Source organism: Theobroma cacao, chromosome 6, assembly GCF_000208745.1.
Source record: "Theobroma cacao cultivar B97-61/B2 chromosome 6, Criollo_cocoa_genome_V2, whole genome shotgun sequence".
Taxonomy (NCBI): domain Eukaryota; kingdom Viridiplantae; phylum Streptophyta; class Magnoliopsida; order Malvales; family Malvaceae; genus Theobroma; species Theobroma cacao.
In genome coordinates this window covers 19,687,496-19,705,801 of record NC_030855.1, presented here as the reverse complement: position 1 = coordinate 19,705,801, position 18,306 = coordinate 19,687,496, and the positions used below count along the sequence as shown (strand labels likewise).

The 18,306-nt window shown below is 34.2% G+C and overlaps 1 protein-coding gene across 1 annotated transcript; it reads right to left on the bottom strand.

The window, feature by feature from the left end:
• On the bottom strand, positions 499-15,132 carry LOC18596188 (myosin-17). Its single transcript, XM_007024501.2, has 38 exons — positions 14,637-15,132; positions 13,405-13,533; positions 12,197-12,340; positions 11,933-12,078; positions 11,681-11,837; positions 11,504-11,562; positions 11,156-11,315; positions 10,889-11,038; positions 10,665-10,801; positions 10,410-10,556; positions 10,190-10,291; positions 10,049-10,106; positions 9,870-9,971; positions 9,650-9,687; positions 9,383-9,509; positions 9,122-9,292; positions 8,227-8,358; positions 7,990-8,099; positions 7,804-7,864; positions 6,894-7,071; positions 6,204-6,409; positions 5,914-6,033; positions 5,726-5,824; positions 5,373-5,594; positions 4,670-4,809; positions 4,180-4,297; positions 3,991-4,104; positions 3,645-3,815; positions 3,328-3,483; positions 3,018-3,224; positions 2,324-2,461; positions 2,167-2,237; positions 1,974-2,073; positions 1,821-1,877; positions 1,659-1,715; positions 1,495-1,575; positions 1,016-1,098; positions 499-919 (listed from the first exon to the last, which is right to left on the bottom strand). The coding sequence occupies exons 1-38, from the start codon at positions 14,637-14,639 to the stop codon at positions 796-798; spliced, it is 4,575 nt and encodes a 1,524-aa protein (XP_007024563.2). The 5' UTR covers positions 14,640-15,132; the 3' UTR covers positions 499-795.

Sequence of the window (18,306 nt, the reverse complement as noted above, 5' to 3'; positions counted from 1 at the left end):
AAAAAAAAATCAATTTCCCGTTCCAAAATCTCAAATCCAGAATAATTAACTGAATCCTTTCGTTTAAATTAGAAGATCTCTCTTCTTTAAAATACAACAACCGAAACAAAATGCACATTTAACTTTCTGATGGAACAGTAGAAAAATCAAGTTCTCTTTAGTATTAATGGGAAAATTTATTAACTTTCTCTACAATCTAATTCTTCTTTGTTTACATATGCAATGCAACCAACTGAATTGGAACCAAGTAGACATTGATAATCTGCAAAAGTAAACACTACTTAAGCAAGAATTATCATCAAAAGAATAGTCTAAAATAGTCTTTGTTCATATAAAATTACACAAAAGACTTTGTTACAGATTTCATTGGCCTATAAAAAGCGGCACCCTTTTTTTTTTTTTTTTGTTACCAAATACTAAGAATAGAAGAAAAGAATAAAGATTACANGATTTCATTGGCCTATAAAAAGACGGCACCCTTTTTTTTTTTTTTTTTGGGTTTCCAAATACTAAGAATGAGAAAAGAATAAAAGATTACAGGACTTGAATAAAATCCAATAAATAACAGAGCTAAGAACCCCAAGCCTAAAACTTGTAAACTGGACCCTAGCACATACAACCAACCTATTATATGAGAAGAAAAGGGAAAAAGAATTGACCCAGATGCTACCATATATATGTATGAGGAAAGCCTAGTATAATTACAGAGTATGCACATGCTTTGCATCACATCAGTCTTGGGAGGGTGCAAAGATTGGTAATAGTAGAGTGACCGCGACAGCGCGATCACTTCTTTCATTCTGAATGCTGTAACAAGAATGTGAAACCAGAGTTTCCGCGAATCAGAGGTGGAGGATCAATTTCAGCCACCTCTATTTGTTGCATTGACTTGGAGATGTCATCCACAGAGAATGGAATGCTGCATGTGAACAGAGGGTAGTTGGTTTTATAGCTACCGACAAAAAGGACACTATAAATAGAAATGTATTTGAGGTTGTTTGTTAAGAACTAATACCTTGAATCGTCATCCAATAGAAACGAACTGCTAACAGCATTATTGGAGTCCTCAGTCATCATAACTCTCATACTCGCAATTACCTGCAGCAAGAGAACATTTTTGGGTGAAACGGCAACATAAAGGAAGCAGCAGGTAGCAAAAAATAAGGTTTGCGGAATTGACTTTTGTAATAGAAAAGGGGACAGGATACTTCTCTCTACTTTCTAAGTTGTGTGCTTACACTTCTATGCAAACAGAGATAAAAGTTGGAAACAGATGATGCAATCAAAACAGATGAATACTGTATGGTAAAGCAAAGTTCATAAAGGAACCACTAGGAATACATAGGAAAAGCAAGGTTCCAAGTGATAAATACTACTGAAGTTTGGAAAATGAATGCTCTCATAATTAACTATCAAAACATGTTGTATCAGCTCCACGTTATCAAAAGAGTTGGGAGGAGCTGAACAAAAAACACTCTAGCACTTTTAACTTACATCTGATGATACACTATGTGTGCCATATTTGTCATCCCAATACATTGTGCTTATCCTGTACAACTGCTGTATGCTAAGCACCTGACATTTGCAAAGCATGAGTAAAATCAGCAAAACAATAGGAGAGGAAGCGAAAGAGTTCAAAAGGTGAGTAAGCAACTCACTGGGCAAAGATCATTGGTTATTTCTTTCAAGGTCTTTTTGGGCTTCTGGTGTATGACCTAATTTGGCAGAAACATTCAAATGAAAAATGAAGGTCAATGAGTGAAATAAAAATATATATATATATACAATGCAAAAATGTAAAGACCGATACTAAGACAAACCAGGAAGCCAACTGCTTGTCTAATATGCTTCAACTCGTCCCAGGCTGAGCCTGCAAACTGAATGTAAAGCAGATATTCAAGACTTAGTCTTTTGGAAAATAAGAATAAGAAAGATTTGAGGTTATGTTTGTATGAAAGTCCATGTGTTGACACCTCCTCAGTCGCATCATGGCACCAATGTTCCAGCTCAGCTAGCCCAGCTTTAACATACTCCCCATTGCTAAATGAGCAACATTCACGTCGCAAAAGAAGGCTGCAAAAACGAATTCAAATGTCATGCAAAATTGTTTGATATATCAAAGCAGCCAAGAAGGTAGAACCTCAATTTTTTTTTTAGTGAAATTACCTGTTAAACAATTGAACATTAATGAAAGAAAATGTCTGAGTAAACACTTTGCAAACTAAAAAAGAAGGAACCTGCAGAAGCAAGAGAGTAAAGAGAATTATGTTGCCAGAACGGAAAGTAATTCACTTGTGGTTAAGGTATCTGGGACTTCACTCACATAATTGGCCCTCATTGTCTTCAAGTAATTATTTAAACTTTTCACAATGCTTTGCCAGTGAGCAATAAGAGCTTGTTGAGCTACAGCATTAGCTTGAGAACGTCCCTTCACTAGGCTCGCCCTGGAAGTTCTAGGTGCCTGCATTGCAATGAACGTGAATGGAGAGCAAAAATATACTTAAAAATACAAACCAAAGAATACATAATGACAAACACCATTAACAAGAACAGAAGCTACATGCTGCAAACAAGCAGAAGAATTGGATCATCAATAAATTTTTGAACAGTTAGCTCTCATTGACCTAAAAATCCTAGATGTGACAAACCACAAACTTCATATGTATCTTTCCAATTCTACATAAATATGTTAATTAAAATCAATATAAAATGTGCAAGGACAAACAAATCAAACATGAGCAAGACAGGAATAATCTTATGTTACAAAAAATTCCACAATTGAAACTGTTAAGGAATACATTATATACAGAAATAAATCTAACAAATGGACAAAAGACTATCTCAGGTTTGATTTCTTTTCTTTTTTTGTTTCATTTTTTTTAAGGGTTGGGGGGATGGGGAGGGGTCGTTAAAGTTCAGATTTCAATTTTCAACAATGCAATTAAATGAAGCAGATTCAGTGTTCTGTCCTATTGTAGTCATTGCTAAAGGTGGAAGGCTGAATATCACTATATTACCTGAATACATGATGCAAGCACCGGAGCTATCTCTTTTTTCAAATTGTCCCTTATCATTCCATATATCTTCTCAAGGAAGGCTGTCAGTTGCTGCTTGAAAAGCAAAGCTGGATATTTTGCTTCAACTTGTCGTAGGTCATCAAGACCACCAAGCACCCGACCATTAAGAAACGAGAAACCAGCACTTTGTGGAGAACCTCGAAGCCCCTAAGTGGTTACGTCAAAAGACACAAAAAAAAAAAAACTATCAAACTGCAAGTTTGAGGTCTGCCTGCTAAGATACTTCAAAATTGGAGTAGGTTCTCCCTACTTGAGACATCCTCCCAAACAGAGAAGCTGACGTTGATCTTCGCCGTTGTGGAGTTAAGCTTGCTGCTCCACTAGCTTTTAGTGTACGTTGAAGCAGCAACAGTAAAGTGGACGAATTTGATAACCAATAGGATAACAAGTCATTGTTATCCGGTGCCTAGAGTAACACAATATTTTTAACCATGAGTGTATAGATAGCAATAATAGAACACAAGAAATTTACTATTTCATAAATCATCCCATTGAAAATATTATATGTGATAGGTAAGAGTGAATTTGATCAGCCACAACATAAAGTCTTGCTGATTTGTTAATTACCTCTATGGATATGCCTATGGCTTGAATTATTCTATCAAAAATACTTGTTCTTTCAACTTCAAATGACCTCCAATGGAGAAGGCATTTGTATATCAGACAAGCAGCAACTGGCTTGCCCCCAGAGAATCCTAAATCCTGTGAAATACACTTTATTAGCAGCTCCTGGTTCTCCTGCACCAAGAAAGAAGAAAGTCATTGAATGTAGTTCATATGAAACACTCCAAGAAATAAAGTAAAAAACGTAAACCACTGCAAATAGATCATTTTTAATGTTAATAAGTATGCATCTTTCAAGTGGCCAAAGAAAAAAGGTAGCATCTTTCTCATAATTTTCAAAACCACCAACCTGCTGCTTCTCATTAAGAGATTTTTGGGGTTTCTCCTCAGTCTCTGGTACCTGTGGTTTTGGTAGTGCTTTCTTTATTTCTTCATTCAGAACATTTCCATTCTCAGGAGACCTCTGCAGTTCCAAGACACAACACAACATAAATCTCCATGATACACAAGGTGTTTCAACTACTCATGCTACCAGTACCTGAATGATTGTTGTCCTGGGTCTTGCAGTTAAAGCTTTGCCTGTTGGCGACATGGTGAGTGCTTGTTGACGTAGTACCTGATTCTCTGATTCCAAATTAGATAGCTTCTCTTCTAGTCTGAATCATGGGAAGAATAAAAAGTTACAAATGGATCAAGTTGTAAACTCTTATACATGCAAACCATCAGCATGTAGAACAGGAGCTGGCAGCAAAAGATATTTGTTCCACATTCAATAAAAATACTAACCTAATTGACAATGCAACAGATATGGGACTTAGAATAGCTCCTAAAAGTAGTTGATAGAACTTAGGCAAAAGAAGGATAATCATGAGATTAAAAGTCATGGCTGCAAATTGTCCAACTAGCCTCTTGCAAGAAGAGAAGTGGAGACACCATAAAAAAGGACAGGAATCATAACGGTTCCTACCAAAAAGGGTAGTGATCAACCAAGGGTAACATTTTTGAATATCATGGCAGTAGTAACAAACCTATGCACAGAATCTTGAAGGTGTTCTGCTCTCTTCTCTGCATCTTCAAGCTTCTTAGTCAGTTCCCCGTTTTTGGCCTGAGTAGCGGCATGAGCTTGCTTTGCCTCTTCAGCTGTTTGCTTTTCAGCCAATAGCAAAGCCTGTACAAATTAGAAAATTGTTCATCAGATGCAGTTCACACATTTTCAACCAGTGGCTTAGATAAATATTTGACACCAAAGGCCAGGAAGCCTTCTCTAATCACCAAAGGTTTACGCTGCAATGCTTCCAGCAAGCATCCAGACCACGATAAATCCATTCAAACTTAATATCTTCTTTCCTTTTGTCTAGATAAATATGTGCATAAACAAATCAACCCAATCAAGAAATTGTCAAGTAAAAGAATTAAGTTATAAATCCTCTCTTTTCAACACCTACAGATTTACAGATGAGCTAAATCAATTTGAGCTCGTCAAAACCATGCAAAGTTCCATATGATTAAAATATCCTAATGAAACACATGAAAGTAATTCTCTCCTTGATTACTTGTATAATCCAATTTTGTTATTCAAATGCACTTCAATGGAATTGAAATGTCAAATTATCTTTCAGCCTCAGCTGAAGCTACCAATCACACTCTATTGATATTACTCAAAGCTATCTTCTCCAGGAAAAAAATATTTGCAGAGAAGTGATTTTCATTCTGACAATTACGCATGCATACCTTCAACTTCTCAACTTCAGATATTAAGGAATTTATTCTTTCTGTATCTTGAACAATAACAGGGGTTTCTTTAATGACTGGAGGTGCTTCTTCAATGGCTTTTCGTGCTGCCTCTCTTTCCTTGATAACCATAGAGTTAGCTTCTTCCACTTGTAATTGCTTTTCATGCAATGCATCTTGCAATTTTGCAATTTCTTGAGCTTTTGCCTCCTCAAGATCAGTCTGCATTTAATTGCAAAAAAGAATAACATAGACCTATTAGAAGCACCCAGGTACATAGCATCACTCTGCCCAGCATATCAATCAGAGTTAAAAGATAAATGCTTTTGACAGTAAGAATATAGCTACGCTACCCTTAATCGCTTTTCAAGTTGCAAACGCCATGTAAGTTCCTCCACTCGTTTCTCTAGCTTGTCCTTTGCTGCTTTCAGAGCTCCTGTTTCTCTTGCAGCCTGAATAAATTTAAAAGGTTAGAATTTGCTCTTATCTTGGAAATGCAACCACATGTTGTAAATCAATGTTAAGCAGGCAAAACACAAACCATTTTGAGCTTTCTGAGCTCTCTTCTAGCAACTCTGCACCTCCAGCCACACTGTGAAACTAATACAGCCTTCTGAAGACTCTGATAATAGGAATAAGCTTGGTGGCAACGCCAGTGAGCCTGCAGATCACCAGGAGATAAGAACCAACACTTTATAGATAACATTTTGCATAACTGTAGAACTAATCTCCCTTTTAAGCACCAAAAAAGTTAACTGTACAACTTCCCCTAAATGATGAGTTGCATTATCCTTTTTTATACTTTTTGAGAGAGATTGCAAGTTACTTTACCTGTATGATTATGGCAGCTTTAGTTTGCTTCCTGAACCTAAATTCATTGCGTGCAGTCATTGTTCTTAATCCTGTCTGCAATGTAATTGCAGATTTCCTCATAGTCAAATAGGATTTCCTGTCAATGTGTCGACGGAAATTCTTCTGAATTTTCAAAGCTCCAGCTTCCTTCCTCAGCTCTTCGTATATCTTACGGGCCATATTACCTACAAAATGTGGAAGGAGATCAAATCAGAACTCCAAGCCAGATCAATCAGAAAACAATGAACCTAATAACTGAATGAGGGAAAATGATATACTTTCCAAAAGCAAAAACAAAAAGTAGAGATGGCTATTCTCTAATCACTTTTTATGAAACTTGGATCTGTTTTTTTTTCTATTAACAAATTTCAACACGTAAAGCATCAGGCTGGTTAAACTTTATCACACTCACAAAGCCAAAAGAAAATTATAATGAAAACTGTGGGAGTTCTATACATCCATTTCAGCTAGAATATTTGTCACTGTTTTTTCTCTAAGAAATTCTCACAGATTGCGCATATCTACACACTGAATCACTCAGCATTGTGGAAGCATGGCCATTTCTAACAAGAATAAATTCAAATAATGATGCAACAGTCAACTGGGGCAGGTACACTTATTTTTTCGAAAAGCAGGGCAGGCAAACTTTAACAGAGCTTAGAAAAACACCTCTCAGATAAGACTGAAGATTGATAGCTGCCCCATGCAATGAGATGAATTCCTTGCGAGCAACATATGTACGAATCTGCCGTTGGATGGTCCTGGCTGCATTTCCAAGCACCTCTGCTCTCCTAGCATCCAACTCTGCCATCTGACCCGCTCTCAGGAAAATCTTTGTCTTGCCTATCTGCAAACACGCATTAGCCCCAAAAAAAAAACAATGTTAAGTACCAAAACAAAGAAAAGACCTTTTTTCAAAGTAGACATAGACATTAAGAAACTAGAAAAGATGTCTACAAGCCATGCTAATAAAAAGCGCTTGATCCTTCTGAAAGCAGCTATTTCAATTTGCAGCCATCCTTTTTCTTTAAAGGGTTGAAGGAGGGATCATACCAGATTTCTTCCCTTTGAAAAACTTGGTGCCAAGATTTTGTACCATTAACATTCTTTCCCACTAAATATATAATTAGAGAGAGGGCAGCAAAGGTTCAGTTTAGTAAGATACATCGATTTCTGAAGCTATCTAAATTATCATCTAAAAACCCGACAGATTACTTGCGTTGGATGTATTGATCTAAAAGAAAATTACTGAACTTCCAATAATGAACAAAATTGTTATTTTTCTCCTTTTTAGCAATGACATTGAAGGAATTCAGGAGTATTCAACTGCTTAAGTAGTAAATTTTACATGGGTGATCCAAGCTTAAGTTGCAGATGATTAAAGTTGAAATGAAAGGTGACTTTCTCTCTAGACTAATAACATTTTCCAATAATAAGCAAGCAAATTAAGGATCCTCTTAATTCGTAGTTAAGCATGATAACCTCAAGAATAGCAATTACCAATCAAAATAATATTTTGTTGGAAGATTTATGGAATAACAAGAAGTAGAGATGAAAAAGGATGATAACAGGAGATTACCTGGTATCCTTTCAGTCCCTTCTTATCAAGTATCATTTGACATGCAGTCTTATCATCATAACTGAAGACGAGATAAACCCGATGAAACTCTATATAATTAGTTGTAGTTCTTGAAAGAAAGTTATTACAAATACTTCTAAAATTTATAAATTCATTGAAACACCTGGAATAGTTAGTGAAACTTACTTTCCTTCCAAAACATCCGGAGCAAGTAGACCAAAACGGTTAAGAAAATCATAAAACGTACGTCTGGTAGGATATCCAGCACAGCTTATCCTAATTGCTTCAAGAACACCCTAGAAGTGAAACAAATGCAAATTTCAATCAACATCGGGTAGGACGAAACCTAAATACAACAAACCAAGAGCACCTTGACAGGTAATAGTCAGATTAAACAACAACACACAAAAGATAAATACTCACACCACAGCGTAATTGTTGAATGATGTTGAAATTCTCAAAAATGGCAGGTTTGAGGACATTATTCGGCTTAACACATCTAATGTAGTGAGGTTCTGTAGCACTCAAGGTCTCCATCAGGGACTGAAGTTGTAGCTGCAATTTAGACATATTGTTGACTACTTCTCAAGATCAGAGCATAAAAAATAATAAATAACAAATAACAAAATTGTCATTCATCCCAATCATTAAGTCTTTCAAAATCATTAAAGCTCAGCCAATATAAAATCCAAAGCGACCAACAGGAGAAAACAACATACTGCAGAATGTGATAAGCAGGGTAGAAGCATATAGACCATGACCCAACAAGAGAAATAGAATGAAAGACTAAAAGCGTAATTCAATTGCTAACATGCTGAAATTAGTAAACGCCTGCCATGTCTTAGCCAACTCAGTGTTGTCATTTAAACATAAAAGCCAAAAGGTATTCATTCAGACAATCAATATTTTCCATCAGTTTTCCATACACCACTGACCATGAACTTACCATATTTCAAGCTCTGGCAAAGTGGTCAAAGTAATACAGGAGTGCCAACACCACTTAATCAAATAAAATCCCACACCAAAGAAGGGATAGAACAAGGCAAAGATATAAGCTGACCCCAAGTTCACAAGATTGGAAAGGTAAGCAAATATGTTGGATAAAAGAGTAAAAGATGATGAAGCCATGTCATTAGCCGTATATGCAAGAGCCACTGTATAACATCTATACGCTACAAGCAAAATTACAGGCAAGGAGAAAGGACAAATGTACCTCCATATAAGACCGTTAAACCCACAATAAGGCAGCTAGTAAATGGCATTACTTAATCACACAAGCTACACATCTGGAAAAGAGAATTTGACTAGGATATATTACCTTGAAGCGTGATCCAATGGAAGAAAACTTGGATGACTTAGACGATTCTTCTGGAAGTGGAGGAAAAAGACTTGCCACAAAGGAGCACTCTGATGCAGTCAACAGAGCTTGATGTTCAGCCACAACATAATCTTTATTTTTGTCCAGAAACTGATTTGCTTGATAAGTTACCTACACAATGGAGAAAAACATTAGAAATGGCAACCAATCCCCATCAGCCAATAGAGATAAGGTTTATATAATGAAAACAAAAATAGTTACCTCCCCTGCATAGTGTGAGATAGTAAAATCAGTACGGGAAAGCTTCGGTTTAATGAAACGTTTATTATTTTTGAAAGTCTGGTACAGCTTCTGAGCAAAAGTTTCATGGGTAGACTTGGGGAACATGCTGCGTTAGGGAAACAAACTCAAAAACATTGGTCAAAGGAAAGAAACATAAACCATGACAAAGTGCACAGGAGCAAATAAATTAACCAAGTACTAAATTCTAAAATCATTTTGAACCAAGACTTAACCAAAGCAGCATACCAGGCTTCATCTAAAAGCGCAATTATTCCTCCAGGCTTCTGTAATTTATTGAATTGGACAAAATGATATATCAGAATAAGAGGAAAAAATTAACATAACAGAACAAGGAATTATGCAAACCTTTCAGCTGATAAAAATAAAAGGACTTTGCAGCAATAACAAATTAATAAAACAAAAAAATCTATAACTTGAAGGAGCACATTAGAAACAAGCTATAAACCTTTTCAATTAGATCCAAGACATCTTGGTTATCGACAAACTCAATGTAGCTCCAATTTATTTCTTCTTTCGTATATTCCTCCTGCTCCATTTTGAATACATGCTGCGAACATATACAGTGGATAATAATCAATCTTATTATATCTCCAAAAGCCAAACCAGTTGGTTAAGAAGGCTAACCTGATTGAAATGTTGCTGCAGCTTTTCATTTGTGAAGTTGATACAAAACTGCTCAAAGCTGTTTTGTGCACCAAAAGTCACATATTTGTTTACAATTATTACTACAAAATATCTTCCAAATTTGCAAGGTTGAGGTTTTACCTGTTACACTTAAAACTTTCAAAACCATAAATATCAAGAACTCCAATTATTGACTTCGAGTTTGGATCCTGTCCAATTGAAATGTTAATTTTATCCACAAGCCTGGAACAATAATGTAAACAAAACAATTAATATTTAACATAGACAATAAAGAAGACAATTTAGTTCCAATAATTATCTAGGAAAAGGAAAAAGGGCATAAGTTTGATTAGCTCTATACCAGTCAAATAAGCGAGAATATACTGTTTTGGCCAAAGCATCCCTGCTGGCAACTGCATTCTCAGGGTCAAGAGTTCTTGTGATAATTTCTTCTGGTGTAACCATGACACGTTTGATGAGGGCATCTTCCAAGCTCTGGGCATCACACCTATTTAATGATTTTAATTGATGAGTTGGAACATATGACTACATTTAACAACCATCAAAACAATAAATCATGCACCACTCTGTATATGAAAATATTAAATATTTATACCTAAGAAGTTCAGCAGTCATATTGAGGTGAAATCTAGACTTCTCATCCTTGATGACCGAGGAATCTATTTCCTTTCCCTTGGCAAAATTAATATTCCCAAGGTGAAGAATTGCAGCTACTACTCTAAAAATTGCCTCCTGAAATTTATGGTTTATCATCTATATCAATACAACATCACAGAACGCACAAATGGCTTAAATTCTAAGAATTAAAGATAGAGAAACCTGCTCTTGGTCATTGATTCCAACAATATCCATAGCCCTTCTGGTTGCGAGATACTCATGAGCATCATTTACACCATCTAACTCATAGCAATTAGATTGATTTAAATAATGGAAAGTTTTCGGACTGCCCAACTTATATCTTTCAATATCCTGCAAAGTTTCAAAAAATTAAAATATTTTATAGATACAACAGACAACTAGCAGTATTAAAATTTCTTGATGAAACGAATACACCAGACATTAAATGCAAACCAATCTGTAATATACCTCAGGTGGTGCAGCACAAAGGAGGTAAAAGCAGTGGTAGTTCCTCTCAGGATTAGAAATTTGGCAAACACGAGATCTTTCAAGTAAATAGGTTCTGATAGCTGCCCCAGATATCCTTCCAGTCTTGTCAAATTGGATTTCAACAAATTTACCAAAACGACTGCATTGGAAAGTCACAATTAACATAAAGGAATCAATGTCAAGACACAAATTAAATATGCATAATCAGTTGTGATCAAACTCAAGAAAATATTTTAAACATTACTCTAACAACACTAAAACCTCATAAGTGATCGTATCACTATAAGAGGGTTCAACAAGTAAAACTACATGATAACAAGTGCACACCTTGAATTGTTGTTCCTAACCGTTTTAGCATTGCCAAATGCTTCAAGAACTGGATTGGACTGCAACATCCAGTAACACAACAAGAAATAATATGGACAAATCCCTGATCAATTTTGTTCTCAAGAAAACAAGACCATTTGAAGCTTATAGTATGAGGGAAGAAAATGTATAGCTTACCTCCAGAACTTGCTGCTCAACTGTGCGTCCTTCTACTCCAGATCGCCCACCCAAGAATGCAAGATACCTCATCAGCATCTTTGTGGTCTCAGTTTTACCAGCACCACTTTCTCCGCTAACCAGAATAGAATTGCTTTTTCCTTCATTAATCATTGCCCTATTTTTTTTATGCAACAGCACAAGTAAGAACCCCCTCAAATGAAATAGTAACAAATATTTCCCATTGCATGAAAGAGATCAATATGTGATCACCTGTACGCGGCATCACCAACTGCAAAAACATGTGGACTTAGTTCTCCAAATGTAGCTCCTTTATATTGTTCCATCATGTGAGTGTCATAAAGATGAGGCAATCTTTGAAATGGATTAACTGCGATCAGGATATTGCCGGTGTATGTCTAAGACAGTAAATGCATTAACATGATAAGAATATTTTAAAGTTCTTCTTTTAGCATCTAATACCTGTTTAGCTTGTTGGCATATATATTAACAGAAATACAAGTAAAAATGACTCACATAGATTTCGTTAAGTTCATATCTTGTAGCCAAGTTTTGCAGAACTCCAGGTTCGTGCAGATATGAAAGCTTTGTCATGTCATCTACACCCCCAGGCGGAGCTTCAGTATCTTTTGGAAATGCTTTTGATATATTTGTGACAACCTGTGCAAAGCCATCCAATTAGATTCACATAAAAACAGCCAAATTTAACTAACTGAAAACTATCAAATTGGAGACCGTTTTCCACCATACAGACTTAATTTCTACAGTTATGATTGAATGTAATTAAGAAATAAGCAAATTCGTGCTCATTTTACTTCTCCTTTTCCTTTTTTTTCTCTTTGTTTCCTTTTCTTTTTTGGGCATGGGCAAGGCATGAGTGATCTTGTTCACCCCACATATGCAGTTGACAGAAGAACACTCTATTATGGTTAACATTTCTTTATCAATAATAATGATGGAAGAAGCCAAATTGTTAAATGCATGGTATATGCTAGGTGTGGTGAGGGTTGAAGCCTGTACAGCAAAATGCATTTTGACCACCTTTATTAATCACAACAATCATTTATTGAGAGTACAAGGATAAACATGTGCAGACTTGGACTTTAAAACCTCTATGTTATTTTTTCAGGTTTTATTTCCTTCAGCTTGCAGGCAGAACCTAATGGCCTTGCCTGTAAAGTCTGACCAGATAATCTTTCTATACTCCACAAACTACTTTTTGTTGCAATACCTCTTAATCTAGTATCATCTACATTAACCATAAGTCATCAATTACTTTGTGCTTTATTCTCCTAAATTGTATGCTCTGTTAGCTTCTGAGCCAAAAAAAAATACTCCATCACTCAAATTTTTATTTCAATATACTTTTTCACCAAAAGGATAACACTCCATCGCTCAACTTTTGACTTCAATATAAATTTTCACCAAAAGTGCCCCAAAACAGGGTCCTTGCACAGTTTTGGTTCAGCCAAAGCAGAGCCTTGAAAGAGATACACTAATTAAGTTTCTCATTAGCATGTTTTCATAATTTAGCACTTTTCAAATAGAAGACACAATAAAAGAATTTCCAAATATAAGACGTATGAATTAAAAGTTTTATTACCTACATTTCTGTCACACATTATAAATAGTCTTCTCAAATATGTGACTTCCAACTAGAAATAATTACTTACCATGCAAAGACAAAACAACACATTGTTAATAAAAAGAGAGAGAGCACTTACAGTTTTTCCATTTGTGGTTTTAACATGAACCTCATTGCCATTGATCCGAACAACTTCCCCATCAATCCATGCTAGATTAGGATCCTCAACCCACCCTTGCGAACCTATAATTATGTTATCTGGGCCAGCCTGGAAACATAATACAGAATGCAGCTAAGTAAAAATCAAGTACGAAAATATTAAATTATTAAGTAAGAAGCAATTACAAGTTTCCTAAAAGAGGAAACCAAATGCAGAAATTTGAACCACAAAAAGCATAGAATATGTAACACACGTAGACACTATAAGTCATAATGGTTGAGAAGAAAGCAAAAACTAATTTAAGCTAAGGATAATCAGAGAAGACAAGAATTCTTTCCTAACTTTTCTTTCAGAAATAACATATATCCAACTTGAAGTCAGCTGATATTGAAGTAACAAGCAATATAAACTACAGCATTTCTAGAGAAAATTTAACTTTTGAAAACAAATCATACTTCAACATTTTACAAGTACTCCAAAGAACTTTGCCTCCTTACAAGCATCAATCGAGTTCAGCTGTGTTTTGGAATATTAGTTAACTTCCTAACAAGGAAATTAAAATGAAAAGAGTAACAGTCACTGAAACCGCAATGTAGCTTCTAAGCTCTAACAAGAAGCTGTTCTCTTATTCTGTCAGTAAATCAGCTCACGTATGACTAATATTGAAACCAACTTCAGCATTATTTGTAAATGCAACCATCCACCCTAAAAACCTAATACATATTAAAAAAAAAAAACAACAGCTAATATCAAGTTGATCCTTCATTCATTTGCTTCTTTACCCCTATTTTACTATTATTTCAATAAAAATAACCACTCAATTGCCTCGACAACATTGAAGATAAATTGGTGAGGTACAAAAACATTTCTTAAAAAGAAAAAAGTTTCAAATGCCAGTGAGGTATAGCTTTTAAAAAAAAAAGTGCTAGTCAGGTATATATATCCCAGTAAATTGCCTCTTCCTTTGCTCTGATACCAAACCCCACTTCCTTTCAAAATTCTCGATTTATCAAATACCCACTTCCTCGGATTTGAATTGCAAGCAAAGTCAAGTCAAGCAGAAACAGAGTCAACTTTCAAAATTTTCACAAAGCACGTGCCATAATCTTCTGCACCCAATGAAATACATGCAACAGACTAAATATTGCTAAAGATAAAAAACTCAGGGGTAAAAGAAGAACAGAAATATATCGAAGCAAGCTGGTTCCTACCATTGAAAACAGCAAAGAGAAACCCTGATCTCTCAACTCATCCAAGTACAAACTCTCTTAAAAGAACGAACGACCCAGATAAACTTTCAAATTACTGTACAAAACCAGAAATCCTCTCGTCTTCCCTCCCTCTTAAACAGCCAAAGTTTTCTGCAAGACTTGGGGTATTTGAATATTTCTCTCTCTAAACTTTGGGTTTTCCCTTCGTTTCTTTGTTTCTTGCTCCTCTCTCTCCAAAAAAAAAAAACCAGAAAAATTTCCTCCTTCCAAACTTGGGGGTTGTAAGTTTTTGAAAAAAAACATAAACTTTTTTTTGGGTTTTTGAAGTTTTTCTCTGTATGTTTCTCTCCCTAAGGTTCTGTTTTTTGAGTTTCAGTTCTCTTATTTTTCTCTCTCTTCTCAAAGCGTTTTGGCGTTTTTGTGTGGTCAGCTGAGAATTGCAATGGTAGGGACAGATGTGGGTCCCACAGACAATTCTCTCTCTCTCTCTCTCTCTCTCTCTACTANAGCTGAGAATTAGCAATAGGTAGGGACGAGATGTGGGTCCCGACCAGACAATTCTCTCTCTCTCTCTCTCTCTCTCTCTCTAAGCGTCTTCCTCTCTTTCCCCTTCCCTTCTTCGTTTTCCTTCTCTCTATCTTTCCTCTCTCAAACAGTCTTCAGAAATGAGACGCCGTTGACAGCGTCATCATCTGTTTGGCTAATTAAACCCAGGACGATAAACAGAGGTTTTTAATTGCCCTTCTTACCGGCTTTGGCCATCTTTTTTTTCTCTTATTACTTAATTGCCATTTCCTTTTTTATTAGGAAAAGCCAGAAAGCCATCTATTCGGCATTGGGTACGATAAATAATTTTTTTTTTTTGGAGGGAAAATTTTATATTTAAAAAAATTATAAATAATAGTAATAGTATATATATGTTCACTTTCACCAATTTATCAATTGTAAAGTCAAATATAGGAATTGCAATCATAATTGCTAGTTAGAATTGCTATTATTTGTAAATTTAATTAAATAATATTCATAATTTTTTTTAGAGCAATGTTCATAAATCTATCCATATAATCATAATCAAAAGTCTTCTTATTATATAATTTTATTTATTACTAATTGAATGTATGATTATTAGACTTAGACAAAATGTTAATATTGCATATGGGTTATGGACGATGTAACAATAATTGCATAGGTCGGTGTCCAAATATTCATCATTGAAAATGACAAAAGGCTTAGAAGTTGGCCATGCTAATCCACTGCAAAAATAGTTAAAAAATAAAAATAGATTAATCCTAAAAGCAGGTGGACCTATGCTTGCATTGAGAAATACAATAAAAAAAAATTAAATTTCCTTTGTATTTTGATCAAACCAACTAAAACAGAAAAGCTTGTTTTGTTTTCAAACGCTTAAATTTTGTACAAAAAAGGTTGAAATTCCTTACAACATGAAATGGCAGTCTCGTGATTATGCCAAAAGCAAAGGGTCATTTGAAGTGGTTTCAAATTTTAATCTTTCACGACAAGACAAAGGACTATCCCCCAGTCTTCGCTGGCATTGCAAAAAATAGTAAACTAAAATATTTAATGAATTTTTTATTTTGCATCAGAAATATATTTTAAAAGAGAAAAATATAGGAATATTATAATTGGACGAAATCATATGCCATTTCGCACATACCGCGACAGTTCCTGTCCGAATTTCAAACCTGTCTTTCACCTAAAATGACCAAATCACCCTTATAACAGAAAAATTCTTACAAACTAACTATATAAGTTGGGAAGGCTATTTATGTCTTCTTATTAATATTGCCGAGACTCCCACGGAAAGGAAACATGGAATTGGAAACTTCATTATAACTTTAAAAAAATGTTTTAAAATAAAATAACATATGTAACGTAAGCGGAATCAACGATCCAATTTGTGCACAAAATAAAACAAAAGTTAGAGAAGCTAATATTATTCTTTGTTTGACTCCAATTTTTTCGATAGTTATTTTGCAATTTGAAATAATTTTTAAATGATTGAAGAGAACAAATTTGTCAATAATGGTTGCATTTTTTGCTTGAAAAAAAGTACACGTTAATGGGAAAATTATAAGTATACAATATTAGCTGTGTAGGTGATTAATCAAAGTTTTTGGTTTGGTGAAGACTTAATTATGCAATATAAAAATTTATTAGTGTAAAAACGATGTTAAGTTAAACCAAAAAGGCGATTATCATATGATTATTCATGCTACAAAAGTAAGCCATAAAGTTGGTTCATCTTTTGGGTAGGCAAGCAACTGCTGTTATCATTTCCTTACACGAGCTTGGTGACTCATTATGAACTAAGATTCTGCCTACGTCTTCTGCATGTACGAAAAAATGAGTTGTAATTCGTCTACAAAATGAGCAGTCCAGCATGATTGCCAATTAGGGTTAGGTAAAGGCTTTGTTTGGGTGGGTAGGGGTTCGTCTGGCCTACAAGGCTACAATCCTATTGGGTTTGGGCTTGGCGACTGTTGATATTTCATAGAAAAGCTCGATATGAGAAATAAGACTGCAAATTTGTCTTTTTATTTTATTTATTTTTAGAATTAAAAAAGGGGTTACAACTTACAAAAACAAATTTATGTATATTTTTATTCATATTTTCGCTTAGTTATCTTCAATGTGTAGATTTCCACTGTGGCATGATCCGTGGGCTTAAAAAAAAAAAGGAAAATTGTAAATTAAAATTTACCATTCTGGCTACTTAAATAAATACAATTTTTACAAACTTATTTCCATTATTAGTAATAATTAATAAAAATTTATTTTCTAAGCAAATTATTAATTACGATTATCTAGATTAAACAAATTTTTTTGTTAAAGAAAAAAAACCTTGTATTTAGTCATGTATATTGTTATATTTTGTATAATCAACTCATAAATGGAGGGTGAAATATATGAAAGTAAAACATGTAGGATTAACATTTATGTGTAAATATCAATTTTTAAACATTAATTTCGGGAGGCTCAAAGAAGGAAAGTTTAGTTAGAAACGGAAATATATGAAGAAAAAAAATCTATTAATAAGATAAGATGCTTAAAACAACATTTTTTATTTTTTCAATTATAAATTATTGATTAAATTTATCATTTTATCTTGAACATGTCTGTGTTTTTTATTTTGGTTCAGAATGGTTAAAAATTAAAATATTTTTATAATTTTTTATTTGTTAACAGAATATTTGCATCATAATTTTTTGATTTTTTAATTAAATAATAAGGTAGAATGGTAAAATTCTATTTACGAAAAAATAAATGTTAAATTGAATCTATCATCCAAAATAAAAGTGACAAAAATTTGAACTTTATCTATAAAAACAAGTATTTATAATTTATATTTATAAAAGGTAAATATACAAATAAACCCTCAAATTATACTAAGAAAATCAATTTAATCTTTATTCTTTTTTTTACGTTTAAATAAGTCTTTAAACTTTTATTTTAAGTCAAATAAGTCCTCTAACTAACTATTAACTAACTTTCGTTAATCAATATTATAATTAATAATTTTTTATATTGAATCATTTATTACGTGACATTGACATTATCAAGATAATATATAAATATGTCATATTATGTTATTGTGAAAGGTGAAAATGTGATAGAGATATATTATGTCACATGACTATCTCACATTCTT

What these genes read in the sequence shown, in the direction of transcription:
- LOC18596188 (XM_007024501.2), bottom strand. An exon ending in AAACCACAAATGGAAAAACT is followed by an intron (nt 12,341 to 13,404) that starts GTAAGTGCTCTC and finishes GGCTTTGCACAG; the next exon opens with GTTGTCACAAATATATCAAA. An exon ending in AACTTGAAAAGCGATTAAGG is followed by an intron (nt 5,595 to 5,725) that starts GTAGCGTAGCTA and finishes AATTAAATGCAG; the next exon opens with ACTGATCTTGAGGAGGCAAA.